The 17,997-nt window shown below is 46.0% G+C and overlaps 2 protein-coding genes across 4 annotated transcripts in view; both read right to left on the bottom strand.

Annotated features, from left to right (window-relative positions):
* The window catches only part of LOC307210707 (claudin-34-like), a 219,286-nt gene that overhangs the window by 200,326 nt on the left and 963 nt on the right, over positions 1-17,997 (bottom strand). The window lies entirely within an intron of this gene.
* The window catches only part of COL2A1 (collagen type II alpha 1 chain), a 98,813-nt gene that overhangs the window by 54,223 nt on the left and 26,593 nt on the right, over positions 1-17,997 (bottom strand). For all 3 annotated transcript variants that reach the window (XM_079966624.1, XM_079966623.1, XM_079966622.1), the window contains 8 exons: positions 16,886-16,939; positions 15,189-15,242; positions 12,734-12,787; positions 12,584-12,637; positions 10,880-10,924; positions 9,855-9,908; positions 3,590-3,634; positions 3,136-3,189 (listed from right to left, as the gene is read on the bottom strand). In XM_079966624.1, coding sequence (XP_079822750.1) covers positions 3,136-3,189; positions 3,590-3,634; positions 9,855-9,908; positions 10,880-10,924; positions 12,584-12,637; positions 12,734-12,787; positions 15,189-15,242; positions 16,886-16,939 — 414 coding nt within the window. The remainder of the gene's footprint in view (positions 1-3,135; positions 3,190-3,589; positions 3,635-9,854; positions 9,909-10,879; positions 10,925-12,583; positions 12,638-12,733; positions 12,788-15,188; positions 15,243-16,885; positions 16,940-17,997) is intronic.

Below are 17,997 nucleotides of genomic sequence, written 5' to 3' on the forward strand. Positions count from 1 at the left end.
CCACCTTTCTGCATTTCCAGATTTAACACCATTGGGACTCCATATTAATGGGGAGTGGTGCATGCTCTAGTTATCTCTCGCTTGGACTACTGCAATGTGCTCTATGTGGGGCTACCTTTGAAGGTGACCCAGAAACTACAACTAATCCAAAATGCAGCAGCTAGACTGGTGACTGGGAGCGGTCGCCGAGACCATGTAACACCGGTCTTGAAAGACCTACACTGACTCCCAGTACGTTTCCAAGCACAATTCAAAGTGTTGGTGCTGACATTTAAAGCCCTGAACGGCATCGGTCCAGTATATCTGAAGGAGTGTCTCCACCTCCATCGTTGTGCGTGGACACTGAGGTCCAGCACTGAGGGCCTTCTGGCGGTTCCCTTGCTACGAGAAGCCAAGTTACAGGGAACCAGGCAGAGGGCCTTCTCCGTAGTGGCGCCCGCCCTGTGGAACACCCTCCCACCAGATGTCAAAGAGAAAAATAACTACCAAACTTTTAGAAGACATCTGAAGGCAGCCCTGTTTAGGGAAGCTTTTAATGTTTAAAAGGTTACTGTATTTTCATGTTCTGTTGGAAGCCGCCCAGAGTGGCTGGGGAAACCCAGCCAGATGGGCGGGGTATAAATAATAATAATAATAATAATAATAATAATAATAATAATAATAATAATAATAATTATGGGGAGCTGGTTTTAAGTGGCCGCCACTACATGCTATCTCCTGCTATTGTTACAAGGACGAAGAGTTCACTGAACTGTACAGAAGATGGACAGCTCCTTCCTTTACTTTTCACTTTATTTTTATTTTGTTCAGTATTGATTCCTGCCTTAGCTGCTCTCAGAAGCACCCTCAGTGAAAACATCTATTCCTTGTGGAATACTTGTACTCTGCTCTTTCTCTTGCTTTGCACATCTTACTAATGCGTGGCCCTCCTCTTCAGAAGGCTCCCCACTTCATCTTTTTATAATGAGGACGCTGATTGTGATTGAAGGCCCACTGTCAATTGCTGTCAGATATCCCACAAAAGGCCTCATTCCCCCCTCTCCCCTACTGCCTCTTCACTGTCTGGTTACCATAGAAACCAGTCCTCAGGGAGATTAGCAACCCAAACCCATACTCACCAGTGGCAATGGGAATTCCCAAAGGAATCTCTCTCCCATCTCCCTCTTTTCCGTCTTACCCAAAAAGGCCCCACCATTAAGGAAACCCGATATGCTGTCTTGAGATTTTGAAGCGCATACCACTCATGCCACAGACAAACACAGCAGTGCCTCCCCCCTGCTTGACTTGACCCTTTGGACAAAACCTGAGCTCCTTTCAAGACCATGGCAAAATGCAATCGGAATTTGACTGCCACAATATCTCTTGCCCAGGTAGCATTTTAACCGAGAAGGGCTTCAAACATCATCAAAACAAGCACTGCCAGGTGCTAGGCCAGGGGTAGGCAAACTAAGGCCCAGGGCCCAATCGCCTCCTCAATCCAGCCCGTGGACAGTCCGGGCATCAGCGTGTTTTTACATGAGTAGCATGTGTGCTTTTATTTAAAATGCATCTCTGCGTTATTCGTGGGGCATAGGAATTCGTTCATTTCCTCCCACAAAAAAATATAGTCCGGCCCACCACATGGTCTGAGGGACGGTGGACCGGCCCACAGCTGAAAAAGGTTGCTGAACTCTGTGCTAGGTGCACTCATTACTTAAATCAGGCAGTGGGGCTTCTTGTAACATTTGAAGGGGAGCGTGCACAGGCAAAAAAAAAAAAAAAAAACCCACAGAAAGAAGAATAAGAACAAATCATACAAATAAACACCGCCAGCTGAATGTGGGAGTGACGAGGCATTCGGTTGCCAATGTTTCTTTGATAACATACAAGACCAGATACATTGCTTGTATGTCCTCGAATCAAAGTCAATCGTGGACAAGAGAGGCCAGGGCACTTCTCAACATGTTTTTCAGACCACATGTGACTTATTATGGAAGCTACTAGTTCCACATATTGATTACTATGTAGTAAAAACAGTCCTGTGTAAGGAAAGCAGAGGAACAACAGAAATCCCTTTGCAAGAAGAAGTGACTTTTGGACCTATGCTCTCTTAACACATCAGTTTAGGTTGCAAAACTACACATATACACCTGAGCTTGTCCCACTGAACTCAGTGGAACTTACTTCAGTGTGGATATGCATATGGTTGTGCTTTTCATCATTAATATACCTGAGACTTTAAGCTGTGCTGAGAATCTTGCTCCCCTCCAACCCAAAGCTCTTCTCTTTCAGTACTCTGAAATGGCACCCCTGCTCCTAGTTTAAAGCAATATACAAGCATTTTGCCCTCCAGGGAATTAACAAATTTTATACTAGCCTCCATCTCAAATGGTTTCACTAATAGCAGAACGGTATTTCTGACAGCCTTGGAAATTACACAGCCCTCTGGGCATGATGCACATATACTCTGTGTGTTTTCCTTGCAATGGGTTTGTTTTGGGGTCACTGGGTTTTCCCTACTTTCACAGCACTAAATAATGGTTCACAAAAAAGTAGGTAAATCTCCAGGGAATGATGGATTAGAAGCCCAAACTGCTTCAGTGTAATTCAGTTTTCTTTCGAAGTGGAAGCAATACATCTGAAGAACAATTCACACATGCCATTTTTCCAAAGAGATCTACAGGCAGTTAATTTGTCAAGATTTAACAAGACGAGCACAAAAAGGAGTGTTGTTTTAGGATTACACACTCTGCAACATTACTCCTACAACTTGTGCTTCTCTCTACACACTCAGCTCCCATTTTCCTTCACAGTTGCCTATATGTTGATTTCTATCCAGGCCTTTCCCAGACCTTCTGAAACTCCTTTACCTAGTCTCCTTTCCTCTCACACAGATGTTCACAGACATGTATTCACAGGCTGCTGTTTCTTGGGGGCTGTCAATCTTTCCACCATCTTCTTACTTTGCAGGAAGGCAGATCTGACGAAATGCTTCAGGCCTCTTTCCAAAGCGATAAAAGGAGCAAAGTACTCAGTGGGCTCTGGGAGGAGAGCGTTTCACAGTTGCTTAGAAAAAGCAGTGTGTGTGTGTGTGTGTGTATCATAACAAGCCAGCGGCTGCAAACACACTCATTGGGCCTTGAAGCGCTACTTTACCTTTGCGCCTGGTGCACCTGGGAAACCTGGAGCTCCAGCGGGGCCGACAGGTCCCTGAAAAAAGAGAAAAGGGTTTCAATAAGTTTGAGAAAAGGAAGGCAGAGTTATTTTAATTATTTAGCATCCACAGCTTTTATGACAGCCATACAAGTTATGTAACGGCTCCTTATGCCTGAAAGTCTTTTGCAGAACATATACATGACAGCTCTCTTTTGCCTCCCCACTTTTTTTTTTTTTGTAAAGTTTATGTCTTTTTTTAAAAAAAAGCCACACAATTTAGGGGAGAACAGGAATTCTTTTTTAAAAAATAATAATTTTAGAACTATTTAGTATTTCAGTAATAACATATCCAATTTACAAGTTTCCATTTTAGCAGAAAAAAACTAAAAATAAATGAATGTTCAGAAATCTTTTAAAAAGCAATTTCTAATCTTTCAAATAGCAATTTACTTACGGGTGGGCCAGCTGGACCAGGGAGACCATCGTTACCACGAGCACCCTGTGGGCACAAGAGATCACGAGTGAGAAAAGTGTTATCAAATAGCATTGCAGCTGTGCTCCCAATTATCCCACCAAATGGAATTGGAGCCCTGGGAAAATCTATCTTGCAGAACATATAGAAGCCACTGCATAGGAGTGTATCAGGAGACATAAATGGACTAACTATTCTGCTGCTGTGAAAACAACCAAGGTATTGTGTCACCTTAAGGACTAATATGTATTGTGCCGAGAGCTTTGTGGACTGGACTACAGATGTATGAAATGGAATCCTCAGGTGGCAGGTTTACACAAACATGACCATAAAGGAGGAAAATATGTAGGAGTTAAATGGCAATGGAATTAAAAAAGGACATTCCTTGACGATTCAATTTGAGTGGGAACGGAATGTTTTCTGGTGTTAACATGCATATAAACAAACACAAGTTTACATGTGTTTATAATGCAGGAAAAACAGAACTGAAAGTACGAAAGCAAATCAAAGCGACAAAATACAAAAATCAAAATATAAATCCAGAAATAAAATACTACGGTAAAGGGGTACAGGCCCCACTAACCATCAAAGTTGTGGCAAAGAAATATAGGTGCCAATTAAGCACATTTTTTAGAATAGTGCCTGCAGTCACCTCTGGTGAATGAGCATCAGAAAAGGCTTTGCGTTGTGCATAAAAAGGTAAAGGGACCCCTGACCATTAGCTCCAGTCATGACAGACTCTGGGGTTGTGGCGCTCATCTTGCATTATTGGCCAAGGGAGCCGGCGTACAGCTTCCGGTTCATGTGGCTAGCATGACAAAGCCGCTTCTGGCGAACCAGAGCAGCGCACAGAAACACCATTTACCTTCCCGCCTATTTATCTACTTGCACTTTGATGTGCTTTCGAACTGCTACGTTGGCAGGAGCAGGGACCGAGCAACAGGAGCTCACCCCGTCGCGGGGATTCGAACCGCCAACCTTCTGATTGGCAATCCTAGGCTCTGTGGTTTAACCAACAGCGTCACCAGCGTCCCTCCAGCTAAAGTTACTACCTTCCCAATTCACCAGGAATTTCTGCAGTGCTTCATTGCAAGCATCAACCTGGTGGGTTTATTCCCACCTCCATGGCCTATGGCTGCATTTCCACCCACTGCCCCTTAGTTTAATGCACAACAAAGTCAAGTCCCAGCAATCTAGAGTAGGTGGAGAAGGAGGTGAAGGATAGCAAGACAAGCCTACCTACACCTGCCACCCCCTGTCCTGTTCATAAGACAGAGAACCAATGAGGGCAATGGAGGATGAGTTTGCTGCCACGACATTTGCAACCCTGCGCTCACTTGCAGGGAACGGCAGGATACAAACGTAAGAAACAAATAAATAACTGTGTGCATGTGATGAAGTTTTAGGCCTTTTTTCTATGACAGAGCCTTCTTGATCAATATATGTTTATCAAAAAACAACATGATGGGATAGTTAAAGGTAAAGGTAAAGGGACCCCTGACCATTAGGTCCAGTCATGACCGACTGGGGTTGCGGCGCTCATCTCACTTTACTGGCCGAGGGAGCCGGCGTACAGCTTCTGGGTCATGTGGCCAGCATGACTAAGCCGCTTCTGGCGAACCAGAGCAGCGCACGGAAACGCCGTTTACCTTCCCGCCGGAGTGGTATCTATTTATCTACTTGCACTTTGACATGCTTTCAAACTGCTACGTTGGCAGGAGCAGGGACTGAGCAACGGGAGCTCACCCCGTCGCGGGGATTCGAACCGCCGACCTGATCAGCAAGTCCTAGGCTCTGTGGTTTAACCCACAGCGCCACCTGCGTCCCTTTGATGGGATAGTTAATGTGGCATAATTCTTCCTATAGAAAAGCTTTGCTAGAAATTAAATCTGTGACTCACACTGCTTACTCAGATGTTCGAGATAACTTTTGTCTGCGCACAGAAGCTTTTCACTCCCGCCCCCGCCCGCTGTGCCTGTATCAAGAACCACTTCTGAGCTCTTCCCCCTCCCCGATGAAGTTGCAAACAGACAGAAATAGCTTGTCAAACAGGACACAAGGCTGCTATTTGGAGTGGCGGGGGGGAGAGAACAGCTTCACTGCATATAGGAAGTTGGCTACGTGTATTCCTCTGGATTAATGCCATTTTTATGTGAAACCCAACACAACGGGAGCAGACATCTACTCAGGCAACAGAGCATCTCCTTCCTCTCCTCCTCTCTGCAGCCCCCTCCGCCACTAAATTGTAATTGGATAAATTGTTTTCCTCTTCCCCACTAATTGGAGTCTGGCTGACACTTTGAGGCAGAAAGGGGAGCCGATTCCTTCCAATTGTGTACTCACTGAACATGTTTAGAGTTGCTAAGTTAAGCCTGGTTACTTCAAGGCTGTTAAACCGTCTTGGTTACTTTATCTCCTTAATTCTCTCAACTATCTGAATCTGTAAGGAATATGAAGACTGGAGCTTTGAGCTAAAACGCTCCCGCGGAGCTTCACAGCCAGCCCTATGGGGGCTTTGACATTTGTTCAATAAACAGCCAGAGGGAATTTCACGCTAGGTTTATTACAGTATCAAGTGAAGGCTGAAATCTCTGGAGACGTAGAATGGAATGCTGGAAATAGGCCCAGGCACGATGTCTCTGGCTTGCTAGTTTGCTAAATTGAGCACAGTCATGTCTGTTAGCTTTGCTTCACAAAAGACCCAGGTTCAAATAGCCATGCAACCACACAGTTTATGGGTTGACACAGGATCAGTAATTAACTCTCAGCCTGATCTATCGTGCAGAGTAGCTGTGAGAATAAAATTAGGGAAGCCGTGTAGGACATAACTCCCTGAGCTTCTTGAAAGGCAGGACAAAAGCAAAGTGAATCAACGAACATGTGGATGTTCACATAGTTTTGCTAAGGAGGGTGTGACACAGCAGTGGACGGCTGTACTACTCACCTGACCGCCCACCAACTGGGTCGCTGCTGCGAACCAGGATGGAGAGGGGGACGAAGCAGCAAGGTCAGCACAGGGCTAACACGCTGGCAAGACAGCAAGATTGGCTTTGGAGTGTTTGCGCCGCACTGACCTCGCCACCCCCTCGCTCCCCTTGATCCCAGTACAGTGGTACCTCGGGTTAAGTACTTAATTCATTCTGGAGGTCTGTTCTTAACCTGAAACTGTTCTTAACCTGAAGCACCACTTTAGCTAATGGGGCCTCCTGCTGCCGCCGCAAAGTTCTTAACCCAAGATAATATTTCTGGGTTAGCGGAGTCTGTAACCTGAAGCATATGTAACCTGAAGCGTATGTAACCTGAGGTACCACTGTATGTAGTAGCGACTCAGCTGGAGGGAGGTCAGGTGAGCAGCACCAAACACTACCGGTGTGACATTTCCCAGCATCCACATTTTCCCCCATGATCCAATCAATACACTAATCTTTCCAGTTTAGCCAAACCCCCTGAATTTTGCACCCAAGCATCTAAACCAGAGTTTCCCAAGCTTGGATCTCCAACTGTAGTTGGACTACAACTCCCATCACCCCTAGCTAGCAGGACCAGTGCTCAGGGATGATAGGAGTTGTAGTCTAACAATAGCTGGAGACCCAAGTTTGGGAAACTCTAGTCTAAAGATGGCCTCTAGGGTAGTGACGTCTCTTATACCTGATGCTGAACTTTAGATTCAGGGGAAAAGATTCAGGGGAAGTACCGTAACTTTAGATTCAGGGGAACAGATTCAGGGGAAGTACCGTAAGTGGGAGAAGAGGCAGGCACAGTTCCTTCCGCCTCCTCTTCCCCTCTCTGGCACTATATGGCTCTGTGCAAATGGCACACCTACAGATTTGAGGAACTGTCTGGATGACAGAATCATGCAACATATGGGCAGGAGGACCTGTTTTGGCTCCTGCCTTAGCCACTCATCTGACCTCTAGTCCATCATGTTATTCCTGCTTATCCGGAGCTGGAGAGGGAGGGGCGAGGTAGCAGCGAGGTCAGCACGGCGGAAGCTCACCAACAGGAGCACCAGACGGGCTCTGCTGGTGCACTTGCACTGCGCTGATCTCACCACCACCACCTCATCCATCACCCACTCCTCACTTCCAAAGTAAGTAGCAGCAACATCACCAGTCAGAGGTCAAGTGAGCAGAACATAGCTCAACTGGTAGAGCATGAGATTCATAATCCCGGGGTTGTGGGTTCGAGCCCCATGTTGGGCAAAAGATTCCTGCATTGGAGGGTTGGACTAGATGGGCTTCGTGGTCCCTTCCAACTCTACAATTCTATGAGTGGAGGCACCCTGCCACACTATCCGCTCCACCTGATGCCCAGGTTACAAGGTTTTGTGTTATTTATTTAAAAGCATTTATATACTGCTTAATAGTTCAAAAATCTCTAAATGGTGTAGCATGTAAAAAAACAAACTATATATCAGTAAAACAAAAATGCAACCTAAAACCAGTAAAACAGCAATAAAAATAAAAGCACATGCCAATAAATAAAATAAAAATTCAGAAGGTTTGGATATGTAAAACAGGGTCTGATCTTAAGACTCAGGGGAAAAGATAAATTGACACAAGATGTCTGAAGCCACTGGTGGCTGCTGCTTCACGTATGGCAGAGAGAAGGGCATTCCACAGTACAGGGGTAACAGCAGAAAATACCTGCTTCTCAGTCACCATCCTACAATATTCTGTAGAGTGTGGTGCCACAAGTAGAATTTCTCCAGATGATCTAAGTCAGTGATGGCCAAACTTGGCCCTCCAGCTGTTTTGGGACTACAACTCCCATCATCCCTAGCTAACAGGACCAGTGGTCAGGGATGATGGGAACTGTAGTCCCAAAACAGCTGGAGGGCCAAGTTTGGCCATCACTGATCTAAGTGGTCTGACAGTCTTTGACTTAACATATAAGGTCCTGAATAACTCAGGACTAAGTTAACAACAATATGATGAACCTGGCCCAATAGCTGGCTGGTATCCAAGGCATACAAAAAGTTGCACCTCAGCACAGGTGTAATATGTGTGCACCCAGGTGCTCTAATCAATAACCTGGTCTCAGGATTCTGAATCAGCTGCAGCTTCAGGACCAACCCCAAGATGGCAACTCCAGTTACTTCCTACCCTTTGAAAAGCATATCTTCCTGCACAGCATATCTACAACTTTACAGCATGAATGGGGAACCTGTGAACCTTCAAATGTTGTTGGACTCTGGTTCCCATCAGCCCCAGCTAGCAAGGTCGAGGGTCAGGAATGATGGGAGTTGTAGTCCAAGGGCCACAGGTTCCCCACCGCTGCCTCTATTTGCATAGGAAAAAAGATCCCATTTAAGCAAATGCAAGTTTCTCTGGAAAGCAAACAGCAGCTGTGCGGAGGGGGACATTCCGGATTGGGACCACAGCAGGGGGCAAAGGGTTAAAGCCCCCGAATTCCCATGCTAGATCCCCACCACCATGTTCACAGCAATTTGTGTAGAAGAAATTCTGCACTTAACAAAACAAAAGTTGGGTCCCCCCTGCAGCAAGCTGGATTTAAACTAGAAGTTAGCCCCATTCGGTGCTACTGATCAGAGGCTGCTTTCTGCTTCTCTCCTCCACGGTCAACATAATAAAGCATGCCATGTCCTTTGGGGAGATGCCCACTGCCATCTTTTGAGATATGCCCACTACAGTAAAAATCTGCTGGCTGGCGGGCAAAAGACCTTTACCATGCATCTTAGGGCACAGCAACTTAAACAGCCTTTGCCAACTCATGCCCTCCAGGAATTGGAGACTAGTCCATTAGGGAAAATGGGGCACTGCCCCACCAACCTTGGTTCCACCAAGCCTACCTGCCTTCTTCCTTACAACCAGTCCAGGGCCCTGGCTTTCTGTTTCCTCCTCCTTAGTCATCAGAGTTGCTGTAGCCAAACTCAGCAGGAAGATGGGGAGGAAACTATAGTTAACTGCTGCTGCCTGCCGCTGGCTATAGCGCCTCCTACTGATGGCCTCCTTGCCTTCTGCCCTACCAGGCCCAATAGGCACCAGCCACCTCTACCTCCAGATGTTCAACAACCAAAAGCCACAGCAAGTATACTGAAAAGGGCAAAGAAATCTCATGCCATCATTACTTTTATGGAAATGTGGTAGGCCATGACAAATGGGGTAGGGAGATCGCAAGGGGCAGGAGGTTTTCCACTAAAGTCATGGGTGTGTACATTTTGTCTGCACTAGCAACATTTCCAAGATACAGGACTTGCAGTGTTCAAGTTAATGCTGATACTTACCGCAGCACCAGATGGGCCAGGACGTCCTCTCTCACCTGGAAGACCACGGGGACCCTGGGAAATAACAATAACAAACGTGAAAAGGGCATCACAGCCTAATCTCCCAGAGTGCAGATTTCAGAGTGCAAAGGAACCTACTTTTCAACATTATGGCTAGTGAAATGCTCATCAGCACGACAGTGTGGTGTAACAGTTAAAAGGGTTGCAGTAGGGTCTAGTGGTAAAAGGTGAAGGAGCCCTGACAGTTAAGTCCAGTCGCGAACGACTCTGGGGTTGCGCGCTCATCTCGCTCTATAGGCCGAGGGAGCCGGCGTTTGTCCGCGGATAGTTTTTCCTGGTCATGTGGCCAGCATGACTAAGCCGCTTCTGGCGAAACTAGAGCAGCGCACAGAAACGTCATTTACCTTCCCGCCGAATGAGTGTGGAGTCACATGTGAACCTGGCACAATTCACCACGAATTCCAGGGAGGTCCTGAATATGTACATTTAAATTGCTCAAACTCTCAGGACTATTTCCAAGTACAATTCAAAGTGTTGGTGCTGACCTTGAAAGCCTTAAATGGCATCGGTCCAGTATACCTGAAGGAGCGTCTCCACCCCTATCGTTCTGCCCAGACACTGAGGTCTAGCTCTGAGGGCCTTCTGGCGGTTCCCTCACTGTGAGAAGTGAGGTTACAGGGAACCACGCGGAGGGCCTTTTCGGTAGTGGCACCCGCCCTGTGGAACGCCCTCCCATCAGATGTCAAGGAAATAAACAACTACCTGACTTTTAGAAGACATCTGAAGGCAGCCCTGTTTAGGGAAGTTTTTAATGTTTGATGTTGTAGCTTTATTATTAATATTCTGTTGGGAGCCACCCAGAGTGGCTGGGGAAACCCAGCCAGATGGGTGGGGTATAAATTATTATTATTATTATTATTATTATTATTATTATTATTATTATTCAAATACAGATGGGCAATTCCCAGATAGGCTAAGAGTGCTGTTATTACTGATTAAAAATAAGTTGAGCAGCAGATACTCACCATCGGACCCGGTGATCCAGCTTCTCCAGCAGCGCCAGCTTCACCCTAGAGTAAGAGAGACCATGGTAATTATGGAAGCAAAACATGTCTTTGCTACCAAACCCCACATCTGTGTGGGTGCTTCCAAATGACCTCTTTATTCTGATTTGTTTGTGAGGACAACACAGGTTATTTAATGAGCATTCGTCCTGGTATGTTGGCAACCTGAATTTGCTGGTCTGTGTTTGAAAACAGTGGTGGTCTGGACGGGCCCTGGATGCTGTGGAAACAATTCTCATTGCCATTCCACTTTGTTGAACACTAGAGGGCACTCCACTAGCACATACACTGGTACCTTGGTTCTCGAACTTAATCCGTTCCGGACTCTCTAAACTGTTCGAAAACCAAGGCGCAGCTTCCGATTGGCCGCAGGAGCTTCCTGCACTCAAGCGGAAGCCGCAGGAGCCGCGATGGATGTTCGGCTTCTGAAAAAAGTTCACAAACTGGAACACTCACTTCTGGGCTTGCGGCGTTCGGGAGCCGATTTGTTCAGCAACTAAGCGGTTCAAGAACCAAGGTACCACTGTACAACTGTAACAATGGCAAACAGTTGCCTGCAGATGCATCTCAACTGGCAACCCCATTTCTGGCAGAAGTGGAATAGAGTGGGATGGACGATTGCTGCCAAAGAGGAGGCTGCGCAACTGTAAGGAGCCTACTCAGTTTCAGCACCCATACAAAGCCGAGTGCAAAGTCCTCCAAGTTCTTGTGATACCTGCTGGCTGCAGAAAAGGAAGACCTCTAGATGCCATGCAATGAAATGAGCATATACTATAAAAAGTGGGAAAGGTCCTAAGCTACCGTTAAGAATCCTAATACAGCTCCCCCCCCCCTTATTGTCTTAGGCTCCTAGGCATGGGGGGGTGCAGGGGGCTTCCAGGCAGACTAGGAGGCTTAGAGATGTCGTGTGCGGTAGGGATCCATGATGCTACAACAGCTGTTAGCAAAAGACATACCGGTTGGCGGAGACAAGTGTAGTGATAGACTACAGCTGTTCATTGCTCTTAAGTACTGCATGCTTAATTACTACAGGAAAACAGCAATCTGCTAATTGTGCACTTGGGTGCTAAGAGAACATGGTCATTTTCAGCATCCACTTTCTTGGGTGCTGCTGAAAACCAAAACAGCTCCCTGCTTTGAAAATCCTGCTCTCTTTGCACCGTTTATATCCCTGGAGGACGGATTTTTAACACCAACTAAAGGAAGCGTTTTCGTTTCCTGACACATCTAGATCAATTGGTCTACCTGTCATGATTTCTTTGGGGCGGGGGGAATACAGTGTAATTTACTTTGAAAAGTCTACAGGGAAATTTTAAAACTGTACCCAGTAAATTCACTTAAGAACTGTTCATTTCACCCTGGCAAGCAAATTTACATTGGTTTTGATGTGCAGGGCTTCTGTTTTAAAGGAATATAAGCTCTCAGTCAGCTTAAACTGCACACCTCGGATTTGCAAGGATGTGATTGAATCCCACCTGAAAATAGTGATAGCCTGGAAGTGCCTACAGTCTGAAACTTGGTAAGGGGGCGTTGACTGGAAGTTACTTGAGGTTGCAAAGGGACCTTGACAATATTTAGAAAAACTAAAATGGTATTCATTGGTTGGAGTGGGAGGCATGGGAAAGCCATAGGTGTCCATGGCTACTAAAATCGAATGTCCCTTACCTTAGCACCTGCAGCGCCAGCTTCTCCCTTGGAACCATCTAATCCAGGATAACCCTAGAAAGAGAGAGGAAATCATGAAGAGGTTTCATTGCATATCCTTGGCAGAGACTTTTACTAAAAATCCAGCCTATTTAATGCTTGCATACTTACTCTGTGACCTTTTACGCCGGGAAGACCTGGGGTCCCAGGGAAACCTCGAGCACCCTAAGAGTCAACGAGAGATCAGTTCAGGTAAATAAATAAAGTTTCTCAAACAGATGCTGATAACTGCACAAAAGCTGGAATACTGAACAGCTCACTGCAGAAGCTAAAGGGCCAAGTTTCTGGCCTATCAGCCATTTATATATAAGGAAGACCTATCCAATACGCATACATGGATGTATTAGAGTATGGAAGGTAAAGGTAAAGGTACCCCTGCCCGTACGGGCCAGTCTTGACAGACTCTGGGGTTGTGCGCCCATCTCACTTAAGAGGCCAGGGGCCAGCGCTGTCCGGAGACACTTCCGGGTCACGTGGCCAGCGTGACATTGCTGCTCTGGCGAGCCAGAGCCGCACACGGAAACGCCGTTTACCTTCCCGCTGGTAAGCGGTCCCTATTTATCTACTTGCACCCGGAGGTGCTTTCGAACTGCTAGGTTGGCAGGCGCTGGGACCGAGCAGCGGGAGCGCACCCCGCCGCAGGGATTCGAACCGCCGACCTTTCGATCGGCAAGCCCTAGGCGCTGAGGCTTTAACCCACAGCGCCACCTGCGTCCCATATTAGAGTATGGAAACAGGAAGCAAAATCGACTTGCTCATGGTAAGCTGTGACTTCTTTAGCCCTTTATTCCATCTCTATCTATACTCAGAATGTAAAGCTCTATGTTCCCCATCAGTTACCGTATTTTTCGCCCCATAGGACGCACCGGCTCATAGGACGCACCAAGTTTTTTGGGGGGGAAATAAAGGGGAAAAAAATTATTTCCCCCCCCCAGGCGCTTGTGGGGCCGGCAGCGGGGAGAAGCGCTCTTCTCCCCGCCGCCCGCCTGCAGACCAGGTCCGGGGACAGCGGGAAGACGCGCTGCGCCTCCCCGCTGTCCCGGGAGCTTGCAGGGCTGGCGGTGGGGAGAAGCACGCGTCTCCCCGCCGTCAGCCTCCAAACCACATCGGGAGACATCGGGATGGCGGCGTTCCGCCCCCCCGCTGTCCCCCGACCTTGTGGGGCTGGCGCTGCGGCTCTCCTGAAGCCTGGAGAGCGAGAGGGGTCGGTGCGCACCGACTCCTCTCGCTCTCCAGGCTTCAGCAAAAGCCTGCATTCGCCCCATAGGACGCACACGCATTTCCCCTTCATTTTTGGAGGGGGAAAAGTGCGTCCTATAGGGCGAAAAATACGGTACTCTCCCTTTTGAGCAGGCTTTGCTTCAGTGACTTCAGTGGGAAGGCAAGCAAAATTGCTGACATCATAATGCCAATTCATGACACCTGTACTGACTGCCAAGTTTCAAGCATGCCCTAACCTTTTCTCCACACACAGCCCAGTCTCAAATTAATACCATCTGCAGATAGGTTTGTGCAATTCCACACTAGTCGCAGAATTTAGAATTTTGTTTTAAACCAAGCTTCCTACGGCTGCAAACATAGGCTTCAAAGATATATAGATATTTGCTGTTGCAATTTGTATACAAAAGTGCAAATATATATGGTGTAGAACAGATCAGATAAAATTGCCAAACAGAACAAAAATGTTAAAAAGTATGCAATTTAAAACTCAGAGAACAAAACTGTGGGCCTTATTTTAATGGTAATAGCTAAAAAAATTGCAGCCTTTGCTGTCACCAGCTTATCTTGTTCCTCCAGGAGAAAAGTTACTTAATACCCCAGGTGAGATGATAACAGTGGGGTGATTAAACCTTTACGCAAGTCTCTGTATGCAGAGCAAAATAACTGTATGCAGACCAATGTTTCTTTTAAAACATGTTTCTTATGGCTTCAGAGGTGGGCTTCAAAGTGTTCAGGCAATGATGTCAGGGGAGAATTTTCTAGGGATCAGGGAGCAGAGTTTCAATGGCTAGCAGAAGCAGAATAAAATTCATAAAAATGTAAAATAAACATTGATTTATTTAATTTGAATAACGTAGACAGATTGGAGAATTTAGTTTTTAATGAGATACAGAATTTGGTCTTGTGGGTCTTAATGTTGCTCAACACTGATAATTTTGTTTGCAATCCGTTTCTAAACGCAATAAAAGTCTTGGTCACCAGCATGTGGCGATGAGCTACAGGAGTGAGTTATTCTCTGGCTCTCTAAACACCCTGAGAGCCAGGGTGGTTTCAAAGTCAAATTCAGCAGAGACTCCCACATTTACCCAGTAGTCTAAGCCAGAAATCCAACATACTATTTTTATTTTTAATCAAGGCTTTGCTCTGGTGGGGAATCCTGAAATTCTAAGCTCATCTTCAGGAAGAGTAAGGAGATCCCTTCATCCAAAACCACAGAATATTTCCTCCCAAACTGTGCCTGTTTATGTCAACTAAACGTACTCTCAGAATAAAAGTGCATTCTGCTGCATTTCTTTATCCGGTTGTATGTGCACAGATATCTGAGATATGCTGGACAACGCCATACCTGAGGCCCAGGTGGCCCACGCTCTCCCGATTTGCCGGGTTTGCCAGATTCACCCTGAAAGAGACAAAAGTGATCAAGTGGTTAAAACATACCCTTTAAGAAAAGGATGACATTTATATAAAAGTCAAGGTCAGAAGAAGACATCAGAATTGAATAACTTAAAGCTGCTGTGTTAACTCCATGGTACTTCCTAGTTTGCAGTTCTGTCTCCAACAAAAATGACAGTCGTTCCTTGGATCCCAAATGCCTTACGACTTGAACATTTTGGCTCCCAAACGCCGCAAACCCAGAAGTGAGTGTTCCAGTTTGCGAAGGTTCTTTGGAACACAAACATCCGATGCGGCTTCCAATTGGCTGGAGGAACCTCCTGCAGCCAATCGGAAGCCGTGCCTTGCTTTCCAAACATTTTGCAAGTCAAACGGACTTCCGGAACGGAATGGTTGTTATGATGAGAGATGCAGTCCAAGAACATCTTTGGGACACCAGGTTGAGCAGGGAACTTTTGGCCCTTCAGCTCCCATCATGACTATTGGCCATGCTTGCTGGGGCTGATGGGAGATGTAGTTCAGCAGCCGCTGGAGGGCAAAAAAGGTTCTCCGCCCCTGACATAATAGCAGATTAGAAATCTGCATTAAAAATAGGTAAAAGTAAAGGTAACGGGACCCCTGACCATTAGGTCCAGTTGCGGACGACTCTGGGGTTGCGGCGCTCATCTCGCTTTATTGGCCGAGGGAGTTGGCGTACAGCTTCCGGGTCATGTGGCCAGCATGACTAAGCTGCTTCTGGCGAACCAGAGCAGCGCACGGAAATGCCGTTTACCTTCCCGCCGGAGCGGTACCTATTTATCTACTTGCACTTTGAAGTGCTTTCGAACTGCTAGGTTGGCAGGAGCAGGGACTGAGCAATGGGAGCTCACCCCGTCGCAGGGATTCGAACCGCCGACCTTCTGATCGGCAAGCCCTAGGCTCTGTGGTTTAACCCACAGCGCCACCCGCATCCATTAAAAATAGTTGGTTCAAATAAACGATGTAAGTAAAAAACTCCCTACTTAACAGCAGCTACCCAACAAAACCCACAAGAAAACAGCACAAGTAGTTTCAGTTCTTTTGTTTTATACCTCTCTTGACATATACCCACCCCCCAAACCTTCTCATTAAGGTAAAAATCCCCCAATCCTTGCAGGTCTGTTACAAAGGACATGTCAATTTTATACCAGTTTAACAAGCCCTTCGAAGAATCCTGGGAATTGTAGTCTGATAAGAATGCTGGGATGTCTGTAAGAAATTACAAGCCCTGTATCACAGAACTACAGCTCCCAGAATTCCCAACTGCGAAGCAATGACTGTTAAACCATTTTAAATCTGTAGTGTTTCTTTTCCTCAGGTTTTTTTTTATACTTTTGCAAACCTTGAGTTTTCCTACTTGATACCTTTCCTCTTGTGTGCAGAATGTGCTATTTCGGCTGTATATTAGGACCCACATTCCGAGAATGACTTCAATATTCGCCTGAGTGATACTGTGCGTGTGTGTGTGATAGGATGAGACATAAACACTCTGTGCCTTAAAACGTCAACTGTTTTGTATTTCACTTTAGCATTCACTTTTGCAGCAAACTCCTCAGTTCTGCTATGTATATGCTAAGCTGCTCAAGTCCACCATCATCATGATGGGCAGATGTCAAGAGATAGGATACTCACATCATCGCCAGGTTTTCCGGGTGGCCCAGGTGGCCCACGGGGACCCATTGGACCCTAGAGAGAGGGGGGAGGGAAAACAAAATATATTAGAAGTCTGAGATACAGCCTCTTGTATATTCTACACCACCTGCTGACACCTGTTAGTGGCTAGAGGGTCTTAATAAGGTGAATATGTTGACAGTATACGTAGGGATCCATCCTTTCTGTAACTGTGGACCTCCCAATTCACTGGTCATGCTGATGCTTCCTGTATCCCCATCTGCAGTTTTATGTAGCTTCTTGAAATCTGTGCTTCCATATCAGGAGAAAACGATTCTAGAGTAGGCTTTGGCCAAGAGATTTCCATGACAATTACCGACGAAAGAAGAATGGCGTATGAAAATGATGGACTATGCAGAATTAGATAAACTAACAGGAAGAATTTGAAACATGCGGACCAGAGATTCTCAGAAGACTGGAGTAAATTTACGGATTATTTGAAAAGTAGTTGTGATGAACAGATTACGCTAGTAGGTTTGCAAGAAGTTCTGTAAGGTGAATTATTTGAAATATTGCAAAAAAGACAATGAGGAGAATTGTTAGTTAAAGATAATTAAAGGGAATATGAAATTAAGAAATGCATAGTAAGTGATAAGAATGGAAAATCATCAGAGGCATTGACGGAAGTCCAAAAAATATTGTATAAGATGAGAAGATTTGTATGAATGATAATTAATATGTTAAAAACTAATAAAAAATCTATTTTTAAAAAAGAGAGATTTCCATGACATGTGGCTGCTAATATACCACTGCAAAGCTCAGGAATGGGGCACCCTTTTGGGGGGTTCAAGGCCCACATTCCCTTGGGGAAAGAGTTCAGGAGGCAGGCAGAACACTTCATTCATCTCCCTCACTTTTCATTCATATATTCATTCTCTTCCATTCATTATATTCCTCAGCAGGCAGAGCAAAGGATCCAAAGCGTGTCATTTGCCAACCCATGGCAAAGCTGATGGTCAGTTCCAGTGGCCAACAGCACAGGTCAGAAACTTGAGGAAGCTTCTAAAAGAAGGCACCATATGCCTTTTGCTTCACCCCCACTCTTAACTAGGCTTTCTAGTTATCATATTGCA

Source organism: Podarcis cretensis (genome assembly GCF_951804945.1).
Source record: "Podarcis cretensis genome assembly, chromosome: 2".
In the NCBI taxonomy this organism is placed as follows: domain Eukaryota; kingdom Metazoa; phylum Chordata; class Lepidosauria; order Squamata; family Lacertidae; genus Podarcis; species Podarcis cretensis.